Raw genomic sequence first — 27197 nt, 5'->3', positions numbered from 1 at the left:
AACGAAAACCCTCGTAAATACTTTTACTTTCATTACTATCATGCTAGGTTACTGAGACGTGGCAGAAAGATAAACTGGCACACTATCGAAACCGGAACAAATCCAGTATTTGGAACAATCCGCTGCCTGTCCATCATGGACCTATTAAAGCTGTCCATGGAGTGGAAAGTTACCAGGAGGACAATGTTTAACTTGCTTTGGTTGGCCAGGAGAGGGAGTACGGAATAGTTACGTTCTCCTTGCCAAATCATATTTATCTTGGTTACCACTCTACACTGGATGTATTAGTAATAATAATAGTATAATAAACTTAATAGATATAATAACCTTAATAAATGCCATACTTTTCATTTGCATTTACTCCATTTATGCAGCGGTGCGTTACATGTATATTATATCACAATCTGTAAGGTTAGAATCAGAAGAAACTTGATGAACTTCAGTGTCATGCATTTAACAATGGGCCTACACATTGTGTTCCCATGTACAGAAAACCAGCAGGATGCCAATGATTTTAGCAGGCATGTTTTGAAATGTTATGCAACCTCTGCATATTGATCAGCAACCACTGGGTAGTGAGAGATCTCTTGATAGGATATAATTGATCCCTTTTGTTATGTTAACGTGTCAGCCAATGTTTGTTCGCACAACACATCAAAATAAAGAGGTGAATAAATCATAATTATCTACAATCTCTAATCTAATTATATCATGATTGAGGTAGCCTACATTTTGAATTGACCATGGTGTGAACAATGTGGTTGCAGATTAAAATTTGAGTCACTACTGTATCCTGATCCCTATTCTTTAGATCTGGTTTCTGATGTGTTTAAATTCAACTGTAATGTTCCTTTTAGACCTTATGAATATATCATATAATAATAATACTTGAAATGGTAGTGTTGGTTGTGGAAGGTTACCAGGGAGCCGGAGGAATTTCACACGAACAGAATGTAAAGAATTTTATCATCACAGACAGGCACAGTTTGGACATTATGGGCTGGGTCATCATGACAGAGGGACTCACTCTGTTGAGAACTGTCATTTATTCTGCCGTTTTGTAGATTATAATGTAAGTTCACAATATCTAACATATAAATACAACATATGTGTGTGTGTGTGTGTGTGTGTGTGTGTGTGTGTGTGTGTGTGTGTGTGTGTGTGTGTGTTTGTGCGTGTGTGTGTGCGCGTGTGTGCGCGCGCGCGCGTGTGTGTGTCCAAAACACAGGGTGAGGCCAATAGCTTACACCAGCACACTAACATCAGGCTATAACTCTACCGGTATCAGTGAGCCAAACAGAATGCTAGTGATCCACTTTTCCACAACGCCCACAACGCCCCGGTCGATATTCTGTTCTGTACTCCAGCCTCCATCCGGTTCAATGCGAGACCTGTTACATCAGGCGTGATGTGACAAATCAGGCCAACAAGGCAATCAGGATATATGTGCATCTCTTGCATCCCATCCCAGTTATCTGCTGGCAGACACTGGGAGAGAGGCAGTCACTCTCAGCATGAAGGCATCCCCTGCGTCACAGTGTGATTGAAAGATAAGATTGAAAGATAGATAGATAGATCGGGGATATAGGTGCCTTATTTTATAATCGGCCATCAAACATGGAATTCCTGATTATAGAGTGACTGCAACTTTTTCTGATTTGGATTATCTCTGGGGCTTATGGACACAGACTGGGTTGAAACCAACAGGGCATACCATCGGATCCCAGAGCCAGGGGAGACCCAGAGGGAGGGGCCGCCCGGGGCCCGGTGGATCAGCGTCTTCGGTCCATCACTGTACCCTCAACCAGACCTGGCTGCCCTTGCTGGACAGCCTGCCACTCTTCCAGAGGCAGATGATGGAGAAGTATTTCACACCTGTGTACCGCCCACCAACTCAGGAAGAGATGAGGAAGCCCAAGAACCATCATCACTACCCCAATGACCAGCCACAACACCACCCTCATGCTCACGCTCACCAGGCCTATCACAGCCCAGATGACCAGCCACATCACCGCCCTCGACCAGACCATGAATCACTCGGGTAGGTTTTATTTCAACAGTAGGTATCAGTTGGCTCGGACAAATTGAAATTATTCCCAGAGAACTTTTGGCAGAAACGATACATTTTGGATAAATTACTTGACAACACAACCTATATATTAAAAAAAAAATCAGTTTTGCAGTCATGGTGACAAGGGTTAAACATAAAGGGTTCAAACTTTTCTATTTTAAAGGCTATTTTTCATGCTCACTGTTGTAACTTGTTGCATTGCAGCTATGCAAACTTAGTCGGAACCGATGAAAACACAGATGACAGCCAGGCACACCACCAGAACCACCACCGCCGCCCTCGGCACGCAGAGCATCTCCACGAGAACCTCCCCCATGACTACCATCAGCCTCCACATCCGCTCTATCAGCCCCACGCATCTCATGAGAGCGAGATCCAAAACCCGCAGCTCACGAGGGTCACCCTGTCCCGAGCCTCGTCCTCCTCCCTCTCGTCCTCGTCCTCCTCTTCCTCCTTGTTCTCGTCCTACTCCTGGAAGACGGAGCCCAGCGAGCCCCTGTCCAACCGCCCCCCTCAGCGGCCGCATCACTCCCTCTCCTGCTCCAACATCCTGGAGGTCCGCACCGGGTTCCGGCAGGACGGCGGCAGCGAGCCCCTCGTCTTCGCCACCGTAACCCACGGTGCGCCTGAGGCCCCTCCCCACGACCGCGCAGCGGGCCACTCACGGCGGAACGAACGTGCCCGCGGCTCCCTGCCGGACCAGAGCCACAGTGACGAGGGCCTCCTGCAGACCAGTGAGGACGAGGTGGAGGCAGGCCGACGGCGGCGTGTGGCCCCCCCGCTCCATGGAGCGCTCTACAAGACCGCCAGCTTAGGGCGCAGCCTGGCCTTCAGCGAGGAGAACCTGGTACTGGGAGCGTCAGGGAGGCCCCGCAGGGCAGGGTTCACCAACCAAATCCCTAGCAAGGGGATCCTCAAGAACCGGGAACCTCACCCGGACATCCGCAAAGCGAGGTCTATGGAGGTTCTGTCCCCCCGGGTGGCCAACGGACAGGGCAAAGGTAGAGAGAAAGGGAAGGGCGCTGGGCGGGCCGACATTCAGACAGCCAGGGAGAGCTTTGTGAAGGGGAAGATGCAGTTCTCCGCCTTCCTGGACGAGATCACGAAACAGGTCATCAGTCCGTCCAACCTTAACAGTTTAGGGGTCAACCAAGGTAAAGCCCCTGGGGAGACCACGGGCCCCGCTCCCGGGGCGAGGGGCCCTGGGGCGGCCAAGCCTCAGCTTCCCGTCAAGAAGCACAGAGAGAGCTCTGGAGAGGAGAGAGAACAGCATCACAAACCGCCAGCCACACAGGACAGAAGGGAGCCTCGTGGAAACTTTCCGTCGCATCATTCCCCACACCCCGACCAGCCCAATCCCGACAAGCTGAGCTCGTACGCGGCCAGGCGGCACAGAGGCAGCCCCCCTCTGCATCACCATCCCCAAACCTCCAGCCCCCATCCCCCCCAAGGTTGCACCCATAAGGAAGGGAGGGAGCCAGGGATTGCGGGCCACAAAGCAAGGGAAAGCGACATCCGATGTGGTTCTCATTTAACCGATGGAACCATCAGCCCGGAGCCTATCCCGCCCAAACAACGAAACCACCGCAAGCCCCGGAACACAGCCGCCCACAGTCCACCCCCACCACCCCTTCCACCCCACATTCAGCCCCGCCATGGGTACACAAGCCCTGGGCATCAAGAGGAAGGACCAGGAGCCCTCCAGACCCAGGGTTCACCACTAGACCATGAATCAGAGCCTGGTTCCTGTAGGTCAGACTCTTCTCGAACCAGGGAGTCCACGAGTCAGAACAGCCAAAACTCGGACCAGAGTGTCCGACATCGGTCTCACGCAGCACGCAGAGGACACACTGATCCACATCATAAGGTGAGTATCTGATAAAAACAAGTCAAAGGTGACCTGATATTTGTTTCGGTAGCAACAAAGGAAAAATGCCATTTTCCCTGACACTGGGCCGACTGGCAGAATTAGCCATGGCTACAGTTTTTTCTCCATTCTGAACATAGTATCAGGAGGATGTAAGCATTTAACATAGTCACACCTACTCTGTAGAAAGGTATTAAAGGTTTAAAAAGGCATAAGCTACTGTGACACAAATGAACAGAGCCATCTTTATCTGAAATGACTCAGCACTCATTTTCAGCCGAGCTGCAGAGGAGGGGAGTGTGTCTGTGTGGTGGCAGGAATAGCAAACAGCAGCTCTCTTGTCTGATTCCTCCCGAAGCATCTATGAGGCTGAGTCATCGGCCTGGAGGGGGAAGCAGTCAAACACCTCCAAACGCTGCAAGCTGACTCATAGTTCAGCTACGCAGTATACCACAGAACATGTCCGCACACAACTCCTCTGTTATAAGTCCTTTAAATAATCATGTTTTAAAGGACCAAGCTAATTGCTTTGTCCTTTTAAGTCCTATTTAAGTTCTGCTACTGATGACTGCACTGCATTGTAAAAGTTGGCCAAAGTTGGCAAGACACAATGCAACAGATCCCTGGATCACCATCAAGCAGCTCTGGCTGCTACACAAGCTGTGTACAAGGATTGAGTGGGATGGTGGAGAACATGAATCGTGCAAACGGTTACATAATCTGCTAATGTCCATCGCTATTATATAAGGCAGACAGAGGGAATAGTTTTGCATGAGTTAAGGTTCTACTGTGGAAACGTACCTCATTGCAAAGGGTATTCCTTAAGGGTGAATAGTTGCAAGCCTCATTCTATAATGAGCTGCATACAATCTATTGATTGTGTTCCCATCCAATTTCCGGGAACAGTTTGGTTGTGTGCCAAGGCTCGATAGTTATTGCACTCACTCCACCACTGTTCTCTCCCGTGCTCGTTATTGAGTCTATATGAACCCTGCCTATAGTCCGGAACATGATTTGCTCTTTCTGTTGTTACCAGCCCTCCCCCACAGCCCCCACAGTCATTCAGGGCCTCGGCTACGACCTGGGACTGCATCATGTATTTGCCTTGTTGGTATATGCAACGTCAAAGAAATACAGATGCAGCATGCATCCCCCTGACATAACTTGCCCGGTTCCCGACCCATATCCCAATATATCATGTGCTGGAGATGCAGTGAATATGGCTTCTGATTGTTATCTTCTCAATTCTCCTCACCTCTCTAGGTCTCACTTGGTGGTTCGGAACAATTCCAGTAAGAGGCCGCTCATTTGAAATTATCCAATGTTCCATTTATATTCCCTTATTCAATTGCGTTTTCACTGCTCATCTCTCTCTCTCTCTCTCTCTCTCTCTCTCTCTCTCTCTCTCTCTCTCTCTCTCTCTCTCTCTTTGTCTCTCTCTCTCTCTCTCTCTCTCTCTCTCTCTCTCTCTCTCTCTCTCTCTCTCTCTCTCTCTCTCTCTCTCTCTCTCTCTCTGAATCTCAATGTGCTTACTAATAGCTTACTCTAATTATGTATCAATCATGGTGGTCATGTAATTGGGTTATTGATTGGTTTCAAGGGCACCATAACATATTTTAATGCATATTATCAAGGGAGTCAAAGAGAGAGAGAGAGAAAAATAAAGATAGAGAGAGAGAGAGAGAGAGAGAGAGAGAGAGAGAGAGAGAGAGAGAGAGAGAGAGAGAGAGAGAGAGAGAGAGCGAGAGAGCGAGAGAGAGAGCGAATGTGCTCTCTGCTGCAATATCTCCAAAACAGCTGTTCTCGCCCTGTAACGTCTGGGGTCTCCTTCCACAGGGCCCTGCTGGATGAGAACACAGACCTCCATCAGAACCTGCTGCAGACGGTGGTCTTCATCGAGAGCCTGCAGGCAGAGCTAACCAGGAGCAGGGAGGAGCTGAGCCATGTCAAGGACAAGTACAGAAGGTCTGGACACACCCCAGACACATCACATTAATTTGAGTTTTTTTTAAACATGAAGTCCAACATCAACATTGACAAAAGATATTTGGTTGGAATGAGTCAAATACCAAAAAAAAAAAGTATGCATAATTGATGCATTATTATATGTAATGCAATAAACTGGAATTAAATTTATATTATAATTAAATATATACATATTCATTTTTCTTAAATATGACCAACCACATGTAGGTTTCACAATTCCCATCGTGATCTTTGTTGACATTTGTTGACGTTGACATTTCGGCCGCTCTAATGCAAAGGCCCAAGGAGCAGATGGACCCCTGGGGCAATGGTTCCTGTGGCCGCCAGAGTCCCCACCCCCCCCCCCCCCCCCCACACACACACACAACTCTGTCACAAATCAATTGGCCTTCATCCACAACGCTTTTGATGATTGATGGAACACATGTCAAGACGGTTCCTTTGAACCAATGGTTCCGCTGTGTGTAACCGGTGCCCTGGGTTGACCTACTTGCTTTCACTGTGTGACCACCTGGCGTGAGGAGCAGAACAGGGAGGCTGTTCATGACCACTGAGCTCCTCTTTCACACATGTCCCCACAGTTGTCTGGCCCGCCGCCTGCCTGTAACCCCCAACTGACACTGTGCTGGCTCAGGTCACTATTATCCAAACCAGATTATCCAGAGCGACCGGCCTTTGAGATTCCCCTAGTAAAATACATTTAGTTTTGTTTCACGTTCTGTAAAACGAAGACGAGACTTCCCAAATAGGAAGTCTTGTATTCTTGGTATGATTGGTGTGTGTGTGTGTGTGTGTGTGTGTGTGTGTGTGTGTGTGTGTGTTAGGTTGTATGTGACAAGAATTGTCAATGATACCAAATCAAGGAGTCAAAATCTAACTTTGGACCTCAAAATGGATTAAAAGCACATACTGTAGCTAACACGATTGTGAATGAATGTCAGTGCTGGGGCGCCCCCGGGGGCTCAGCGGGTAGAGAGCGCGTACCATCAAGGCCCAGCCCTGGCCGCAGCGACCCGGGTTCGATTCCTGCCCGCGGTCGTTTGCTGCATGTCCTCCACCTCTCTCTCCCATACCCTCCTGTCTGTCTCACTCTATCAAAATGAATGCTTTATGTTTCCATTTCAACCCGTCTGTCTCTAGTCTTGTGGAGACACACACAGGGACCAAGCAGACCAACACCCGGCCAGGGGAGCACCTGCACATCACGGTGAGGAAGATAAGAACCCACCAATCGTATTCGTTCCATTGGTGTGTGTTTCCATTGAGGACATCTCATGTTTACGTGTGTGTGTGTGTGTGTGTGTGTGTGTGTGTGTGTGTGTGTGTGTGTGTGTGTGTGTGTGTGTGTGTGTGTGTGTGTGTGTGTGTGTGTGTGTGTGTGTGTGTGTGTGTGTGTGTGTGTGTATTCAGTCTGAGAGTCTGAGCAGTGAGAGAAAGTACCTGATCAACCGCATTGCCGAGCTGAGCTCCGAGCTAGAGGAGGCCCAAAGGACCATCGCTGCTCTGGAGACCATCAATGTGAGCTAACAGCGCCATCTAGCAGCTGGAACCAAGCCCCCTCCCCTCACCTACACCTACCATTTTAAAATGACCATTTAAAAGATCGAGTCATTGAACCACGCTGTTCGTCATCGCTCTGTGACCATATCCTTATAATACAAACTAGTAAGAACACTCTTTATGGGTTGTTACCGGCACATGTCATATTTCACCATCAGACACGCCTGGCTAATTAAAATGCAATCGTATCAAAAGGTCTGAACACCTTTTGCACTTAAAAGTGCTTATATGGTCAAGAAGCATTGTAATTGATTTAGTAACTAATAGATGAAAGTCGCTGGTTAAGTGTTTTGGTCCCGGATCCCTGAGCTACAGTATATAGACTTCACAGTATCGAGCTTCCCAGCTCGAGCTTCCCAGTGACTAACTCTTCACTCTGCAGTAAACGTCTGTGGCTCTCGACAGGTGCCCTGTCTGATCAAGGAGCTGCTGGAGAAGCACTTTGACTCTGCAGAGGCAGTCCAACAGTTCCTGAAAACAGCCACCACAGCCAACCACCCCAATACCCCTTCTCTGCCGGACCTTAGCCAATCCGGGGCTTCCAATGTGGTGGAGGCGCCCTATGATTGGCTGACGGAGCCAGAGGCGGATCCAGGCAGGGTGACGGCCTTCATGCCTTGGAAACAGGAGGCATCAGCTGTGACAGCGTCAGCTGTGCCGGCGTCAGCTGACGACTCTGGTGGTTACTGTACGAGCCAGAGCCAGCCGTTCTCCATCGCCGACATAAGCGCCGCCATCTATAAGAAGATCGCCTCAGAAATTGCTGCCAATCACAGGTCTCCCCCACCAAAGTCACTGCACGGCTGTCCCAAGGGGACGAACCACACCGGGCCAGCGGGCCCCCGTGCCCATGTGCGGCAGGTCCTGGAGACAGCTGAGCCGGGGCCCGGAGAAGTGACCTATCTGTCAGCCCAACAGGTCCTGGATGAGTTCATCAACCAGCTGCATCCCCAAAACAAGGCCAGTGACGGCAAGCCATCACATATGTCGACCTCCTATGAGTAGGATTAGGGAGGAGGTGGGAGGAGGCGTGACAGCAGGGACTCTGTTGGTTGCACTAAGTCAGGGAAACCTTCCAATCAAACCACAAGGATACAGCAACCGCACCACCAACAGCAGTTCTTTCTGATTGCAGTATAAAAGTAACATAAGAAAGTTACTTGGCACCCAGTGGAACAAGAGAGAGTTAATCGGAATACTATTGTATTACCTGGGTTTGCTGATGGTCCTGTGGTTTGCCTTTATAGACCATTTTCAGAGTAGACATCTTAGCACAAAGCACAAAGTCTGGCTCGTATGTCCCTTACAACAAATGGGTCTGTTACCTTTACATGCCAGGGCACACACATTGACCATTGCTATTGTTTGACACACATTAGTGAATCCTCTGCTTACCTTCCCAATGTTGGGGGCTTCAGCTGTGTGTGCCCTGCCTTGCCAGCTCTGTGAAAAGGGTACATGGTCATGGTCTGTTATCTTCACCGTCGTCTAGTCTAGTACACTACCCGTGGCCTGTGGTAGCCTTGCATAAAACAGTCCTACGACCAGGTGCCTGGTGAAAAGGGTCTCTAAACTGTAATAGTCTATTGTCATATATTATATGTACAGTTAAAGTATTGTTTTTTGTCTACATTTAATATGGTTTAATGGTTACTTTCAGTGGAATATTTAACAGAGCATTAATGAAAAAGTTATATAAAACATTCTCGCATTTTGGCAAATGATATTGGCATTCAAACTATAGAAAATGATGTTAAATATGATTCAATTGCGAGTTATTTAAGTTCCTGTATATACTGTTTGAATATAGCATAAACTTTTCAAAAAGATTGAAATATGATTCAATTGCAAAATATTTTAGGTCCTATTTAAGTATGTAATGTCAGAATATAGAAATGAAATGGAATATCTGGATGGTCTCAAAAGGCAAGTTCCAATAATAATTGTTTCAATTGTTCACTTTAATGTCAATGGCTGATTCTACTCAGGTTTTTTAGGTAGGCCTTTGTCATACCAAAATAATACTGAATGCATTCTCCTCCTTTTTGTGTGTTTAGGCCTGCTAAGATATGTGCATGCTAGGCTTTGTGGGCATTGTCTAGTGCTTCCCTTATGTACACAAACATGTCTGTAGGATTGATGTAGTCTACGAATGAATGTAGTACTAACGTATACAATAATGTTGTACTGATATAGTAATCTTGAAGCGAAAAGTAATTGTGTCCGGGTATCCTATTTGTACATACAGGGTTCAGTTTATTAGTGTCAAAGTAATCGTGTTATTGATCTTATTTATTCACCCTGTCCAACAGTCCCACTGTTAACAGTTTCCATGACATGATGTTGTCGATCCAGCTCGATGTGTCGTCTGTGAAAACGCTTCTGTGCTGATCAATAACAATAAAATATTAATAATCACAACACAAAAACATTTGGTTCACTAATGGAATATTGTCTTTCACATAAAAATAGGCTACTACAATATCAAAATACAAGTGCAAGTAAACACTCAGGTGATGATAACACAACATAATAACAAGCTGTGTGCAGTGAGCACAAAGTGGAGCGCAATATGTACTTTGAATTAATGTTCACATCAACGACAAAGAGAGAACTGCTCCCAGGAGGATATGAGCAAGGGGGTCACAACATCGCACAACAATCACACAATAATTACAAGGGGTTCCTTTCCCAGGCTATAATTTGATTATAAAACTAAACCAGTAGCAGAAGAAGTACATTTGAAATGTAAATAAGTAGAATTTTAACACTTGATCAAATTATTGTTTATATTTTTAAATGGTAGACCGTATAAGAACAACCTGGAATTGTAATAAGAAAATAGCAGCCATCTCATGCAATCATCTTTCTGGAAATAGGTTTTTGCAGCCATGACAACTTGAACATTTTATCTATTTTTGACAAATATTAAACCACATACGCACATGCACACCGAAACACCCACACACAAACACACACACACACACACACACACACACACACACACACACACACACACACACACACACACACACACACACACACACACACACGCACACACACTCACACAGACGTACACACACACACACACACACACACACACACACACTCACACAGACGTACACACACACGATGCAAGTACTGAGTATAGAGCTGTGTGCTGTGCTACTTATTACCACCTACAATCAGAACAGTTAACTGTTATAGTGCACACCAGCCACCAGCAGGGGGCAATGTGGCACTGTGCTCCTGCTGTACACGGCCTATGCTGGAGGGAGCTGCAGTACTTGTTGCCTGTCGCATTCTTCCACCTATAAGCATCTATTCAGTGTCTACTGTACCTCGGGCATTGCGTGTGTGGGCAGTGTTTGGTCAAATTTTTACTAAATTATGATCACACTCAAAGGCGCTGTAGGTAGGATCTAAGACATATTATTTGAGAGTAATTTGATAAAAAAGGCCACAGCCAGCAGTCAGCTAGTAAGTGAAATACTGCTGGGAGTTGACTGCGTGTGCCTCTGTCTGGGCTCATTTAGATTCATTTTGCTCAATCAGGGCATCTCTTCCCTGATTGGTTTAGGTAATGCAACTTGCCTGTCAAACACATCTGCTTGATTCATACTTCTCAATACTCTCTTTCTCTTTTCGGTTCTCTCTCTCTCTAACACCTTTTAAAGGTTGCTTTGGATAGAAAGCATCTCAAAATATATAGACATATGGCCTATATATAAGGGTCATAGCCTATTTTTCTCTTATTGATTCTTGAGACTTGGGACAAAAAACATGTCCCACACCTGTAACGGCCTTTGTGTTTGAAAATAACAATTGTGTGTGTTCCTTACGCAAATGGGCCATTAATGAATTACTCAATCACTTAAACCCTGCTGTACAGAGACAAAGGCTAAATGCTAAAAAAATATGAATAATATACATATATATGAATAATATATATACCCATTCGATGAACCCCTTTAAATATAAACGTATCCTTATAAGAAACAGTCCCACAATACCCTGATAGTGAGAAGTGTACAGGCAGTTTTCATGAGGATTCAGAGACATGTCCTCTCTTTTTGTCAACACCAACCACAGATATCCTTTTCAAAAGTGAAAGTAAAATAAATCAATGTCAAAGTCGTCCTTCATCTTGAAGGTCGCTCCCAGCTCCCATCTGCTGGGCGACAATGTCACAACGACTTTGTACTTTGAATTTTTCATCAGATTTAAGAAATTGTATTGAAACTTTCTGTGTCACAAACAACACCCAACTTTTCAAAGGATTCTGCCCAAAAATAATATAATTTACTTTATGTAGAAATGTTTGCTGAATGACACCACCAGAACAAGCAAAAAGCCACTGCTTAAATTAAACACGGTTTAATTAAACGGTTTAATTAAACATTTATTAAAAAAGGTTTAATTGAAAGAGTATTCATGCACTGCTGAATGTCGTTTGATGCCAGCATTAACACATTTCTTATATATATAGTTTTTATAAAAGCAGTTTAATAGAAGGAATTTGTCCATGAGTAAGTAACTAACGCATGGACACACACAATCGTAGGTGGCTGAGCCTGGAAACACACATCTATGTTGTTAGCCTTGAAATGTAACACACAGTTGTTTTCAGGGGCCCTGAAAACAACTGTGTGTTAGGTTGTTTGTCCAGTTTCTCAGGCTGCTGTGAGCCACCTCCACCATCAACCTTACACTTCTAAGACCCGCCTATCAGTGGGTGGGGATGACCCATAGTGCACCCGTCATAACAGTCCAATCTCCCCCACATGACGTGTCTGTCCATCAGCGAAAGTTTGCTGATCCATACACTGGCCTGCTTTCCCATTGGCCCCTGGGCCTTAATAGGATCCCGGGCGATGGGATTATGTCTCCCAATACTCCCCTCCGGCCATTCTGCGTGTATCTTCCGACCATGGGTGCAGTGGTTTAGGCGGGCCAACGCCCATGAACACCCAACCAGAGGGGCCTCGCTGACCAATATCACGGATAAAGGAGAAAATACCCACTGAGGGGAACGTGGAGGACAGCTCGGAACACCGGCACACTTTGGACTCACAGGGCAGCCCTGATCATCCACAGGAACCCGAGGATTACGTTTTATCGAGCGCGCAACCCCCGTCAAACGCTTCTATCACAATCTGAAAACAGCGCTTATTCTTTGCAGTTCACGGTTGTTGGGTTCTAAAGTCGACCCCTTTGTCCGGACACCGCCCGCGTGAGGGGGAAAGTGTTTCATCGTTATCTGGATTATCACCCTTGAGGATGAATGCGTCCTTGGCCGTGTAAGGGATCTACCTACTTATCCGCTGCACCTGGAACTATTCTGATCCCATTAACATCTCCCCCACAGAGGGCCAGCGACGGGCCCACTCTGACCTGGTCGGCCCGACCTCCAACAGCGGCAGACCTTTGCTGACCTGGAGCTCGGTGGAGGGCCGGTCGAGGGACTGCGCCTCCTAACCCGTCCCCTGCCACCCCCCTGGCCGTAGGGAGCCATGGCCCTCCTGAAGATGATGTTCCCCCTGCAGCGGCGCGTGCGTCTGGCCCAGGGCCTGTGGCTGCTCTCCTGGCTCGCCGTGCTCTCCGGCGCCATCACCTTCTGCCTCGGCCTCTACCTGAAGACAGAGCTGCTCCGTAGGGCTGAGGTAGAGGGGGGGGGGGGGGGCACACACACGCACACACATGCACGCATGCAGGCATTAACACGCGCATTGACACGATTGCACACACACATGCTGTCACACACACATACACACATGCACACACACATACACACGCACACACACACGCATGCACACACAGGCAAGTATGCGCGCATGCATGACATGTATGCACATAAACACACAGACCCACACACACAGGTAAGCCCAAACACACAGCGTTTATTAAACTACTGAATGAGAGTTACTGAAAACACAGGAGGCAGACCTCTCCGATTAGTATTCACAGCCTGTGATGAGCGTGGACTGGAGGGTGTCATGGGGATAAAAGTTCATAGGAGTCTGATTCACTTCAAGATAATCCTGGCTGGATGGAATATATTTAAAAACAAATACCAGCCCCTAATAAGACATTGGACAACATTAGGCATATTATGCTAATTAAGCCCTCATTATCCATTTAAGGTTTAAATTCCTTATTTGTTTGTTATTAAGAATCCTGTTGAAACAGGTTTCCTTGGAACCTCTGTTTACGTTTTAATGGGAACGGGGAAGAGTTTTGCTCAAAGCAATTACAATTTATAACAACGACGGGGCAAACATGATTTGAGTGATGGACAGCCTTATGGGAAATTTGGCCCAAGTAATTTCTTCTGCAATTAGTAGCCTACATGAATCTAAATGTTTCATTTTCCGCCCAAAGTGGCCCGATGGTTGAAAACATCATGATCTAATTGCATTCCTCTACTTCGGGGTATCAATTGAGTGGAATCTGGGTTATTACCCGCCAAAGGGAGCGGGGTGATTAAGTGTCCTGTTGGCAGCCAACAACATTTATTTGGCAGGCGCCGCTCGCGGCACCTGTTCAAACCGAGGCTCCTCTTTCCTGCCGCGCAGGTGATGGACAACTCGGAGATCCACATCGTACCTAACATCCTCATGGTGGTGGGCCTGGCAGCCATCGGCACCAACTGGTTCGCGGGGCGTATCTGTCAGGACTCCCTGGACCCCGAGCGCTTCCCTCGCTGGAAGAACTTCCTGCTGGCGTGGTTCGCGTTGGCCGTGCTTCTGTGCTCCCTGCTCGTCTCCGCCATGGCTCTCAGCTACGCGCTGCAGGGTCACCTGGAGGAGTCTCTCAAGGTGCGTGCGTGTGGCTGTGCGTTGCGTGCGAGTGCGTGTGTACGCGTGCCTGCTGTGGTGACGCGCTCAGAGCTCCGTTGGGAGGGGCGAAGAAGATGGTGTTGTTTTGGAGAAGGTGCGATGAGTGCAGGAGATGGATCACAGCCCACTGTGTGGAACGCCTACTGACTTCATTCACAGGCAATAACAACGCACAACGAAAGTTAACTTTACTTTACTAGAATCCTACAAAATAGCCAATACCGATTGATCCCATTAACGCCTCCTGTATTATATTGATGAAAGTCTATTATTATTAAATGTACGTGATTATTTATCCTGTTAATTAAATACCTTAAAGAGCACCTATTATGCTTTTTCGACTTTTATGACCTATAAACGTTGTTTTAATGATTTATTGTCAGGTTAACCATACTAAAGTGTCAAATAATGACATACATGCATTAAGACGTAACAATCCGGATTTTATGGTAATGCTGCAACATGCTCTTCCGGAAGGTAACCAATCACAACGGAGTGGGGTGGCAGGAGGGGGGCGAGGGGGCGGAGAAGGACGAAGACAAGCGTTGACAGAGAATGCTGAAAGCGCCCAGATGAGAGGAAGAGTTTCCTGAAAATCTACATGGTTTTCTGTGCTGTGATTAGTGTCAGGTTGCTCTATAGGAGTCATTAATAAGAAATTAAGACCAGAAAGTAGTATAATAGGAGACCTTTAAGCAGGTCTTAGAAGAACAGACTAATACATGTAATTTAAGGCATTAAACCAGTGTGGGGATCGGTGGGCAAGAGGATTGTGAATTATCTACGTCCGAAATAAGTTGGGAGGAGGGATCATCATTAGGGAAGCTTGAGGCTGCGGTGAATGGCCGGATAATGGAGTAGTAATGGGGGTGTAATACCGTATAATAGCGCCATCCTTAAATGAAATGAGGGAAGAAAAAAGAATGTCCCTGTGCTGAATTGCCTTGAATAGCATTACTAGCAGACCAAAGGGTGTGACTTTAAGGGGAATAGTGGAGACAGGGAGGCGATGCAGAGCCAGAGAGCGAAGATCAATCATCTGAGGGGAGTTCCAGGGTATGAAATTGAAAATGTGAGGAATGAAAAAGATTTCTTGTCTTGTCATCATTCTATCAACCACACACACACCTAAAGGAGCCCCCCCTCTCCATAAATGACACCATGGTACAACTAGGCACAATCTGATTCTGAACACTGGTCTTGTAGGCACTACTGTCTCTGCACTTTGCTCTCCTGTGTTCTGCACTTTTGTTGTGTGTGGTGTAGTGCACATAAAACAATCTTATACCAACGGCCGAGCTGGCACTAAAATAGACTCAACCTTGATATGCAGGACATATGGTTTAATATCAATAGAGCATAATAAAAGAATGAAACAGCACAGAAACAAAGTCTTGATGGTCGTCACCCCAGCATTAAGGACCTCCATAGGAAGTGAGTTCCATATGGTTTAGAAGGGGGGGGGGGGGCTGAAATGATTTACATACATACACTACCGTCCAAAAGTTTGGGGTCACCCAGGCAATTTCATGTTTTCATCTTTTATTCAACAGTTTTCAACTGTGCTAACATAATTGCGCAAGGGTTTTCTCACCATCAATTAGCCTTTTAAAACAAATATCTAAACAATAGACAATTAGAACAGATGAGTGATAGTGGCAGGAAATGGGCCTCTATACACCTATTTGATATTCCATTAGAAATCTTAATAATCATTTATCCCATTAACATGTTGTCTAGACTGTATTTCTGATTTAAAAAAAAACGTTTGAGCTGTAGTGTAAAACTGAGCCCCATTAACAGACCCCCCCCCCCCCCCCCCCCCCCCAGGTGGGCCTGAGGAACGGGATCCGGTTCTACAGGGACACCGACGTTCCGGGCCGCTGCTTCCAAAAAGAGACCATCGACCGGCTGCAGATCGAGCATCGTTGCTGTGGCAACAACAACTACCGGGACTGGTTTGAGGTTCAGTGGATCAGCAACCGGTACCTGGACTTCACCCACAAGGAGGTCAAGGAGTGAGTGGTGCTAGGGTGTGGTCGGAAAACTGATTCCCATGACATGTAGGAGGCGCTACATTCTCATCCCTTCTGCAAAACATCTAGCGAGTGAAAGACAGAGGAATACACATATATATACCGAGGAATATGCAATAGAGGGAATGAGGAGAGGTAGAATAGGAGGAGGCACTGGAGTAGAACAGAAAGAAACACTGGTGGGAGAGTGGAAAAGCATCAATGGAAACGTTGCACTGAACTCATGTGATGCAATGTCAAATAACATTATGTACACAAATAATATACCTTAACTGTGTGTGTTTGAACGATATACAATATAGAATACGATACATAGAATTGTCTCTTGTCTCCTGTCTCCTGGTCGCTTCCACTGTTCTTCAGTGTTCCTCGTCCACCTGCTCTCACTCTCCCCCTCGCTGCTCCTCTGTTCCGTCCAGTCGTATCCGGAGCAACGTTGACGGCCGCTACCTGGTGGACGGCGTCCCCTTCAGCTGCTGTAACCCCGGCTCCCCGCGACCCTGCCTGCAGTACCACCTGCTGGACAACAACGCCCACTATAACTACGAACACCAATCAGAAGAGCTCAACCTCTACGGCCGGGGCTGTCGGCAGGCTCTGGTCTCCTACTACATGGAGATGTTGAACACCATTGGTCCCGGTGTGCTGTCCATCATGTTCATACAGGTGGGTGAGCCAATGGGAAGATAGGAGAATATTGATCAGAGATATGTTAACATTATTAACAAATCTTATTTCAGTTCTAATCCTCTTGTGTTCAAACCCTTTACACCAATTGGATTCAAAGTCTATTCAAATATCATCTAGCTCTACGATGTAAAACTTTTCACTGTAAAATTACGGTAAAGTACTTGCAGCCGTTTCGCCAGCAAGGTACTGTTTAGTAATATTACTGTATAATATAAATACAGTAGATAAGAATTTTGCTGTATATTTACATCAAAGTCTTACAGTTTACCTCTGACTGAAGATGCACCCACAGATATCAGACAAAGGCATAGTCACCATCACAAACCACCCAGCGATGGCACTTGTCTTGCCAATGATATATTGTTTCTAGCATTTGTCAATCAATTTAATCAGAAACATATATTGCAATAACAGAATTTGATGCATTCCTGAATTTCTATTTAGTTGGCAACCGTTTTTTGTGATTATTACTACTCAATACTCAATACAATAAACAAGGCCCCATGTCAGACACATAAGCAACAGCAATGTGTTTCTCTCAGGATAATTGCAGTTTCATGAAGTGTCATTTGAGGCAGTAGTCTGCGGGTTGTCAGAACTAATCCACTCTCCAACTCAACACGTCTCTAAAGTGTAAGCTGGTCTTCGGCACACGGCAGTGTTTGCGAGCAGTCTTTCAGGACTGACTTATCTCGTGGCAGAATGAAATTGCCCCAGAATTTCATCATCCTGTTTGATACCCATCTGGTAAGAGACATGAATAGTGTGGGTTCTGTGAAAACCAAGGACTTGGGCATAGCTCCTCGCTTTACACAGCACGGCTAATCTCACATTAATGTAGCGTAGCTTTAGAATTCTTCTGGAAAGCTGGAAATAATGGTACTTGAAATGAACACATTCAAGTACAAATTGGATTGAATGTGTTATGTTGGACCGTATCCATAATAACAACATAATAGATTCAAATTACAAACGGTGAAATGATCCGTGACAGATTTGCTAAAAGATTATCGCTTCACAGTGATGCTTGGCAATCTATTGAATTGAAGATGAATTGAACCTGAGCAACGGTTTAAATGATCTAAGAATGCGTCGGCGTGTGAACCAGCGCAGACTGGCTCCACCGGTTCAAACCGTACGCCCGGACCTCGTTCTCTGTGGCGTCGACCACAACAGAGTCAGACCCGTCCCTGGCCCCCGCCCCCTCATCCTGACATCAGCCGACCTCTGACCTTCGGGTTCCCCAGGTGTCGGTGATCGCCAGCATGCGGTACCTCCAGACGGCAGTGGAGGGGGCCATGGCGCTGGAGAACCCAGAGGAGGAGAGCGAGGGCTACCTGCTGGAGAAGGGCCTGAAGGACTCCCTGGTGGACCTGCGGGCGGCCGTGCTCGGCCTGCTGAAGATCGGCCCCGTGGGGCCCGACGCCGAGGGGGGGGCCGCCGACGAGGAGGCGGGCGAGAAGCCTGCCAACTGAGAAGAGGAGCCGAGAGAGAGAGAGTGAGAGAGAGAGAGAGAGAGGGAGAGAGAGAGGGAGAGAGACGGAGAGGGAGAGAGAGAGAGAGAGAGAGAGAGAGAGAGAGAGAGGGAGGGAGAGAGAGAGAGAGAGAGAGAGAGAGAGAGAGAGAGAGAGAGAGAGGGAGAGGGAGAGAGAGAGAGAGAGAGAGAGAGAGAGAGAGAGAGAGAGAGGGAGAGGGAGAGGGAGAGAGAGAGGGAGAGGGAGAGGGAGAGGGAGAGAGAGAGAGAGAGAGAGAGAGAGAGAGAGAACAGCGCGGCGTCCTAATCGGTGTGGCGGGAGTGATAAGAGGGGTGGGGGAGTTTATTTTTAGGGGGGGGGTTGCAGTGATTTAAACTTGGCAGGCGGTGGCGGGGAGGGGGCGTCGGGGTACAACATCTGTGGAGTCCGACGAGGTAGGCTGATTTATACCCGGCCGGAGCAGCATCTGTGCTCCACTGTGCGCCCTGCCGGCCCGTGGGGGGGGGGGGGGGGGGGTTCCGGGGGGGGGGCCCGTCGGGGGGGGGGGGGTTCGGGGGGGGGGGCCCGTCGGGGGGGGGGGGGGGGGGGGGGATATCGGGCTTTGCACAGCAACACGCTGGGTGTAGGAGCTTTTCTTTCTTTTTATCACGGAGCGTGTCAACATCAGTGATCTGCAGGAGAGGTGCGGCGCTCCTTTGTTTCGCCGTAGGGAGAGAGTAAAGCACAGGGGGGTAGGATTTGCATCTATTAAAAACAAGCCAACTCGAATTAATCCAATTGTGTCCGCCCACTAAGACATCATTGTCCGTGAAAGCCCCTTGTTTAAATCTGTTCGACTCACTGTTACATTATGTTCATGTGAGAGAAATCCACGCCCAGGGTATTTATCTGTAGCACAGCTAGAGTTACCGACTGAAATGTAATTGTTAGACGTCTGATAAGTTGTTAAACGTTGTTAAAAATATTAAAGGTAGATCTTTTTAACTGCTTTGTAGTGTTGGCTACATTTTGTACATGTTATGTTTGAATGGGGGCAGACTGGTGGATGACCCGCTGGTAGATTGGTCTAGAACCCCAGAGTGGCGTTCAGCAGGTACGACAGTGGGCCAGCGAGTGTCTGTATGCACTGAGTCTGAGTGTGTGTTTAGCAGTGTCCTACAAGGGTGTGACGAGATGAAGGTTGTCATCTTCCATCCTCTGGCAGCTCTATACCAATCTGATAATCCCACTGTGGATAATCTCAGAACTGCTGCACAAGCATTATCAGCACACACACACACACACACACACACACACACACACACACACACACACACACACACACACACACACACACACACACACACACACACACACACACACACATACACACAGTCACATGCACGCACAAATTTGGAAGGGTGTGCTCTGCAGTGCAAGAAACCCTGCTCACAGTTTGTAACAGTGTGCAAGTCAAGGAAACTGATTTTATTTCCACAGACAAACCAACTGTTGGTTCTGTCATATCCTAGAGGGGGCTGTTTCCGTTCCAGAATAATACCATATCTACAGAATTTCCATGCAAAGGTTTTTACTTATTTATTATTCTCTCAGAAGATTCATCAAATATTTAGAATATGTAAATGAAAGGTTAGGAATACTGGTGATTTGTAATTAAAATCCCAAGAACTCAACAGAAGACGGCTGTTGTTGGTTTTATTGTTTGGAGGGAAATGTGTAAATAAATAAACAAATAAAAACATTTATAAATGAATAAACAAACGAACGAATGAATAAATAAGGCCGCGTCTATCCATCAATCGACAGCCGCCTTGCATTTACCACCAGCAGAGTTCGCTGTTGTACAATACTTCATTAGTTCCTAGCGTTGAAATTAATTAAGCAGATATCTCGCGCATCTCGTTTGCCTTATCTAAATTAGAGCTGGTCATTGGCAGGAAATTAAACTTGAATCTGTCACACAAATTTAATTCGGATGGGTTCATTGTTTAACATAGGTGGTAATAAAACTCAATACTTTCCATGGTCCCCTCGTCCATCTTGAGGGTGCTGGGCTGAAACGCCGGGGTCTCTCTGATGTAGGACGTGGAGGAGGAGGTGGAGGAGGAGGACGGTGGTTCCACATACGTAACACGTGCGTGTTGAACACTCCGGTGCGGTTTTGCAATGTGCTGCAGAACTAGATGACTGACAGGAAGAAAGAGAAGTCACGCAGAGGGAGGGAGTGGTAGGGCCACCGACATGTCCTTATGAAACACTCATTCTCCTTCTGATTGTAGCCTTGAGCTGGCTATTGTTGTTTGATTAAGTGGTCCTTTGATCTCTCACCGATGGTGGCTAACATGGAGTTAATAGAGGAATTCCTGGAGAGTGCGTTGGCCAAATGGGTACGTGGTTTATAAATTACTCCTTTCAAACCGACATGAAGCGGATGGTCGATAAAGACTTTATTATTGGACGTTACCGTGAAATAGTTTAAAACAAGTAGTCTAGCCCTGCACACGAAACCAAGCACTTCTATCAAGTTGTTTCAGGTCTCATGGATATATATTCCATTTAAGAAGCAATGGGCTCTCGTTATTATGAACAGAGGCCAATCAAAAGTATCCCAGCACTAGGCCTATTGAAACACATCAGCGCATTACCATTACCAACAATATAAAACAACAAACAAACAAAAAGAAAGAAAATAGATACAAACTCTACGGTCTCTTTCTCTATTGTTCATATAGAAGAGCAAAGCAAACTTCTCCTTTTGACTGCTTCCTCTGACAGTTTCGCACCGCTGCATAGACTGCAGAGAATAACACTAATGACACACACGCCATTAGTGTCTCATCACACTCACCACGACACTGCAGTAATAACCACAAGGGTTTACATTGCACAGGCACGCACACACAAGCGCGCGTACGTACGTACACACACACACACACACACACACACACACACACACACACACACACACACACACACACACACACACACACACACACACACACACACACACACACACACACACACACACACACACACACACACACGCACACAGATACAATCTGGCTGATTAGGCCTCAGCTCCTCAGCAATATGTATGTATTCAGTTTAACTTACTGCCAATGCTTTTCGCTTATAGGTCATTTTATAGACAGTGCATTATTAAGAGGCGGCCCGGGTCCGGGATTGGGACTAAACCTCATTATTTTGTAGTGTGAACTGGCACAGTGAGCCGCAGCACAGGAAGACCTTGGCCGCCGTCCCGCTTGGCTCTTCTCTTCACTGTGAAGTGCTTCCCAGTGTGACAGCGCGGCGCCCACCTGTCCGAACAGGTGTCGCCCCGTGCCGTCTGAAGTAGCTTCCTGTCGGCCGACTATAGAATGCCACACTACAGGCGCGCACGAGCCATCGACGTTAGAATAAAACAACAATCCCGAGCGGACCATATCATATACCTCCGTCTATATTCCGAGCCTCCGCGTTGTCGCTTTGTCTGTTGTTGACGTGCGATCATGGGCCCAGGTGTTGCTGTTCCAGCCCATGGTGGACGGAGCGGGTAGACCGCCCCCCCACAGCCCGTACCCGGACGCAGACCCGCCCCCCCGGGGAACCGGGAGTTGGTATACGAGGCTGACCGACGGGGTCTTCCTCAACGAGGTCATGAGGTTGATGTAAGCATGACCAAGATTTTGGTTTCGCTTCGACTCTATTCCACACGAAACATGGCTGTAATCCAAGGAAGCATTGCACTCCGAGATGGTACCAAGACGCTTCGATTATTGTGTTTATCAAGTTTATTCAAAGGATACCTAATAAACCATCTCTTGACTCATGTAGTTATTATTATAAGGCCTATTATTATTATTGATGCACCCTCTACTCACATGCACTGGGAGATAAACCAAGGCTATACAAACAAGGACAAAGGAATACTTTTGAAAGTAAAACCATTTATCATTAAGACATTTTGAATTTATTCTATAGCATCTTTGTTTGAACAGTATAATTCAACAGTCTAATTATACTTTGGTAGGTCTGACAGAAATTTGAGTTCAATATTGTTTTAACATTATTGATACACAGGCAAGTTGAGCTGCAATACTAAGCCCATTTCCAGTGAGAGGCGTGCTTCTGTTAACTCATTATAAGGTTATATCTAAGTCTATAACCGCCAACGATGAAACATTAATCATTATTTATTATTCTCGACAAACTTCGCAACCTAATTTTGCTGGTGTTATGCTCAGGCTGATTAAAATTTGATCCCTACTCCGTGCACACAATTCACTGTTGCGTGAATTGTAATCTCTTGGCAAGGAACAGTATCTCTACCTAGCTGAGCTGTGTTCTCAGACACCCCAAGGAACCATATCTCTAACTTACTAGCTGTGTTTTCAGAGATCCCAACCCAAAGGTGGAGCAACTCTACCACCGCGATGCCGGAGGCCGCATGCTCCGACTGCAGAACTTCTCCATCCTGAACCGCCACCTCAGGGCCTTCTACCAGGTACACATATGCTAAAATCAACCTTTGAAATGGATTTTAAAGGAGGTTGAATTTACACTTTAAACATTTAAAAATAAATGAAAGGGCCTTTAGGTAGGATCTAAGAGCTGTAATTGGTTAGAAATGCCAAAGTCGTCAATCAGCTTTTTAAGTGAAATGCTCTGAAAGAATATCTGTTCTGAGTTGACAGTGCTTGCCTCTGTATCCAAGCATTCGATTTAAGGCCGGTCGCCATATTCATTTCTGATGCAGGATGGATTCAACAAAACCAATCAGGGAAGAGATGCCTGATTGGTTTAGATGAATCTATCCTGCCTGTCAATCACATGGCATGCTCTCTTTATAACTCTCAAATCATATCTACGGCAGCTCTAAGTGTTCAAAGGCCCCTTTCTGATCGGTCCTCCATGGTACGCCACAGAACAACAATCAACAACAATATGTATGTGCTATTAAGTGATATTAGCATTAGCATTCCCATTAGGCTTAGTGTTTTTCCCTGAATAGCTTATTCCCTCAAACCAGAGTGGGGATCCAGAGTGATTAACTTAAATCACGTTCTCCTTGGTGTAAAAAGTGTTTCCATTCAAATGCTCACAAAACACTCGGTAATCAGAGCGTCTCTGTTCCGATCCAGAGTTGGGATTCACTTAATCTGATTGCCTCTGTCGGCAACCATAGACACTCCTAAACCTGCCCTATATGCATTTTCTACTGCGGCTTTCCATCCAGGGATTCTGTCTCTATAAATGTTTTTATTATTTTTATTCAGACTTTTGTAATCTCAGAGACACTAACTGTCGTCTGGAATTGAAATCCTACAACTGAGGCTCAGACTAAAGCCACTTTAAGTTGTTAATGCGAAAACTTACAAAGTGCAGGTTTAATCATTTTTATTATTTGAATATTTACTATTTATTACACAAGGACGTACCTAGGTCAAACTCCACGCTGGCAGACTCATGTTATTGACATATCTGCAATAGCGACGTCAGGAGGCAGCTAAAACAAAAAAGTCCAAAAACGTTGCTTGTGTCTATTCTGGTGTTAATGCACAGCGAGGGAACGCGCCGATGAGAGGCTGAACCAGAAAACGAGCAGCAGGGGGAGGAGGGGGAGGAGGGGGAGAAATACAAAGTTCTGTCCTCATCAGTCTTGTTGCTAAGAAACAGCCGCTGCCTTAAAACCAAAACAAGGGGGCGAGTGAGAGGAATGGAGAGGAGCAGCGACCTCGCCTGTACCAACCAGTCCCAGGGTCACGGGGACTCAGGAACATAAGATATCAAACAGCTCGGCATCACCGTACGGAGCCACGCTGGGGCGCATGGGCGACCAAGTGTTGTGGGTTCAAGTTTTCTGCGATAAGTGTTCCTCCGTAACAGAGAGACACAACGTCACGCAATGCTCAGATTTTGGGGAGGGAAGAGGCCGCGAGAGAAGGGAGTGGAACAGGCTAAATGGCTCCGTAAGGCGACACACGCTCACACATGCACGCAGCCACGCACACACGTAGCACACACGCACACACAAACACACACACACACACACACACACACTCGCACACACACAGACACACACACACACACACACACACACACACACACACACACACACACACACACACACACACACACACACACACACACACACACACACACACACACACACACACACTCACCCACACACACTCAAAGAAGGCGTTGCTTCCCCTTGTTTCACTTCTTTCTTTTTTCATTGAATCACTTTTTGTGTTTCTTTGCCTTGGCGAGGGACGGCAGTGATAATTAGCGAGGCTATATTGGGCCAATGTTTTGTCGAGGTCCACCAGGTATGCTCAGAATAGGCTCCCCTGTTAATTCTAATTTCCCTTTCTCCCCCTTTTACTTCTTCTTCTGGGGACGTTTGTGTATCTGGCGCCGTGCGTCCCAAGCTACTGGGAATACGAACACCAGCTGAAGAAAGCAACCAGCCAGCCAAGACTTAGCTCTCTACGTTCTGGCCTCAGGTTTTTTATACATATATAGAGAGGGAGCTTGTGTACCACCTGTGTAGCTTTACAGACATAAATACAAAACACTCAGCAGAAAATACGCTAAAAAAAGGATTAGCACTCACTTCATTATTCTTACCATTGACGTGGCAGTTCATATTTATTATATTCTCTTCGCCTGAAGATTGAATTTCAAGCACCTGAATTAATGAGTTAAGCTGAGTTTGATTCATCATATTTTGTGGATGGAAATGTTAAATGCTGATTTCCCTTCTTAGTGAGAATGATATTGAAATGAATGGGTCGGATATGTGTTACATTATCAAGCTGAGATGACAAGGCTCTGATTAACAGTTGGAAATCAACTGCACATACTTTTCAAGGGAAAATTATACGTACTCATCAGTATCCCATTATGATTCCCGTATCTATAATTGAATAGGAGAAACAGATGAGAAAAAAGAATACAGAATCATCTGCGATGGCATTTTCCTTCCCAAGAATCAGAGCGAATGTGTCAAATATGCTCTGCAGATAGACAGAAGATAAACTACAGGGATACAAACTAATTCCCACTCAATTACGATGCTACAACTTGAGGTACGCCGAGGGCTGTACTTAACCTTATAGTCAGCCGGCAGTCATTCTTGCCCGGGTCTGAGTATCATCGCAGATACAATCACTCCAATAATCCCTTCAAAACTAATCTCTTCCTAATCTCTTAAAGCAGGGTGTTTCTTTTTTTTACCAACAGATAAGACACCGAAGAACCAGAACAATATCTGTATATATTGCTGCCACTGAAAGAAATAATGCACTTCAGAATCCCTTCAAACACTCTGTCCTGGAGGGGTCTGTTCCACCAGACGGACCCCGTCAGACTCTTTAAGGTCACGAGGCACGAGGCAGCGAGAGGGGGGTGAGGATGAGCACATGGCCGTATTAGGGAGTGGGTGACATCGCCTATATGCCCCACAGGACTGGATAACTCAAGGTTGGCTGCGCAGGGTTCTGATGACAAAACTGTAGACTGTGTGATTGCTAAGAGGTGTTTCCCCCCCCCCCCCCCCCCCAACCTCCACCACCACCACTGCGTTCTCTCCCCTCCCTTCCCCACTGCATACCAAATGAGAGTGAGAGAACGTGTGTTCTAACTGTGACTTGAGTGTGCTGTGCGTATGTGTGTGTGTGCGTGTGTGCGTGTGCATGTCTGTGTGTGTGGATGAAAAGGATTATGCCCTGATGGAAGGGTAGAGGAGAGGGAACGGGCTTCTAGAGTGGGTTTGGAGCGAGAGACAGTGTATTCATTGCATGGCTCATCGACAGCTAAACTGCGCTTGAGAAAGTGTGTTTTTTGTGTGTCTCGACAGATTATGTATTTTTCTTTCTCTGCCGGCAGAATTAGAGGTTGCGGAGGTATAGGTAAGCTAATTAACGCCAACTGAACCTGACTCCAACTCAATTAGGCGGACGCCCACACAGGCAGTGCTTGTCTGCGTGAGGCGCGGAGCGCGCGCGGGGGGGGGGGGGGGGCTCTCTGTTTCGCTGTGTTCACTGTGGCGGACGCGCTGCCAGAGATGCCAGGTTTCTGGGCAGGAGCCTGGGGGAAGCCTTGGCCTCAAACTGGATTCAAAGTTGTTTTTGGTGTTGCCAGGACCACCACTCCAATAATGGCGGGAACGCGCTCCAAGCTGGTGGGAATGTTGCCGGGAGTGAGAAAAACAGCAACAATGAAAAAGCCTTTCAGTATATGAACCGCCTCCCGTCAGCGTGTCAGGCTCCTTATCTCGTTTGACTTCAAAGTAATTAAACACATAATTATAAGACCGGCTTCTCTATACTTCCTTGAGATGTGCATGAAGAACAATTTGTGATATCACTAATATATAGAAGCTCAGGGCGTTTGCGAGCTGCATTCAAAGTTCCTATTTTGTTCTCAATGAGGGTTATGAGTGTAGAGATCAATAAACCTAATTACAGAACCATAGCTATGAACTTATGAAATATTCAAAAGAATATATAACATAATAACAAAGTCTTCGAATACAGTATGTGTGCCAAGAGTAATTACAGGTCTACTTTAAGGTAGTTAGAATCAGAGCTCAGCGTGCTGCTGAGAGAATCTCAGTCTGTTGGGTGCCTCTATCAATGGGGATCCAAACAATAGCTTTCAGTCGTC

General features: G+C 46.5%; 3 protein-coding genes across 3 annotated transcripts in view; all 3 read left to right on the top strand.

Annotated features, from left to right (window-relative positions):
• Positions 1-1448: 1448 nt before the first annotated feature.
• LOC115552362 (uncharacterized) lies at positions 1449-9908 on the top strand. Its single transcript, XM_030368404.1, has 7 exons — positions 1449-2041; positions 2276-3938; positions 5202-5230; positions 5775-5903; positions 7065-7131; positions 7335-7442; positions 7890-9908. Exons 1-7 carry the CDS (start codon positions 1854-1856, stop codon positions 8487-8489), a joined length of 2784 nt encoding a protein of 927 aa, XP_030224264.1. The 5' UTR covers positions 1449-1853; the 3' UTR covers positions 8490-9908.
• A 2454-nt stretch (positions 9909-12362) lies between these two features.
• Positions 12363-18593, top strand: rom1b (retinal outer segment membrane protein 1b). Its single transcript, XM_030368403.1, has 5 exons — positions 12363-13147; positions 14060-14302; positions 16154-16341; positions 16779-17025; positions 18297-18593. The coding sequence occupies exons 1-5, from the start codon at positions 12998-13000 to the stop codon at positions 18522-18524; spliced, it is 1056 nt and encodes a 351-aa protein (XP_030224263.1). The 5' UTR covers positions 12363-12997; the 3' UTR covers positions 18525-18593.
• Positions 18594-20660: 2067 nt separating this feature from the next.
• Positions 20661-27197, top strand: part of ccdc88b (coiled-coil domain containing 88B) — a 46991-nt gene continuing 40454 nt past the window's right edge. Inside the window, exons 1-3 of the mRNA XM_030368402.1 lie at positions 20661-20911; positions 22044-22192; positions 22920-23028. Of these exons, the coding sequence (XP_030224262.1) occupies positions 20855-20911; positions 22044-22192; positions 22920-23028 (315 nt within the window). The 5' untranslated portion in view covers positions 20661-20854. The remainder of the gene's footprint in view (positions 20912-22043; positions 22193-22919; positions 23029-27197) is intronic.

Source organism: Gadus morhua, chromosome 10 (assembly GCF_902167405.1).
Source record: "Gadus morhua chromosome 10, gadMor3.0, whole genome shotgun sequence".
NCBI classification, from domain to species: Eukaryota; Metazoa; Chordata; class Actinopteri; order Gadiformes; family Gadidae; genus Gadus; species Gadus morhua.
Note: the sequence above shows the minus strand (reverse complement) of the source record. Positions and strands in the feature narration are given on the sequence as shown.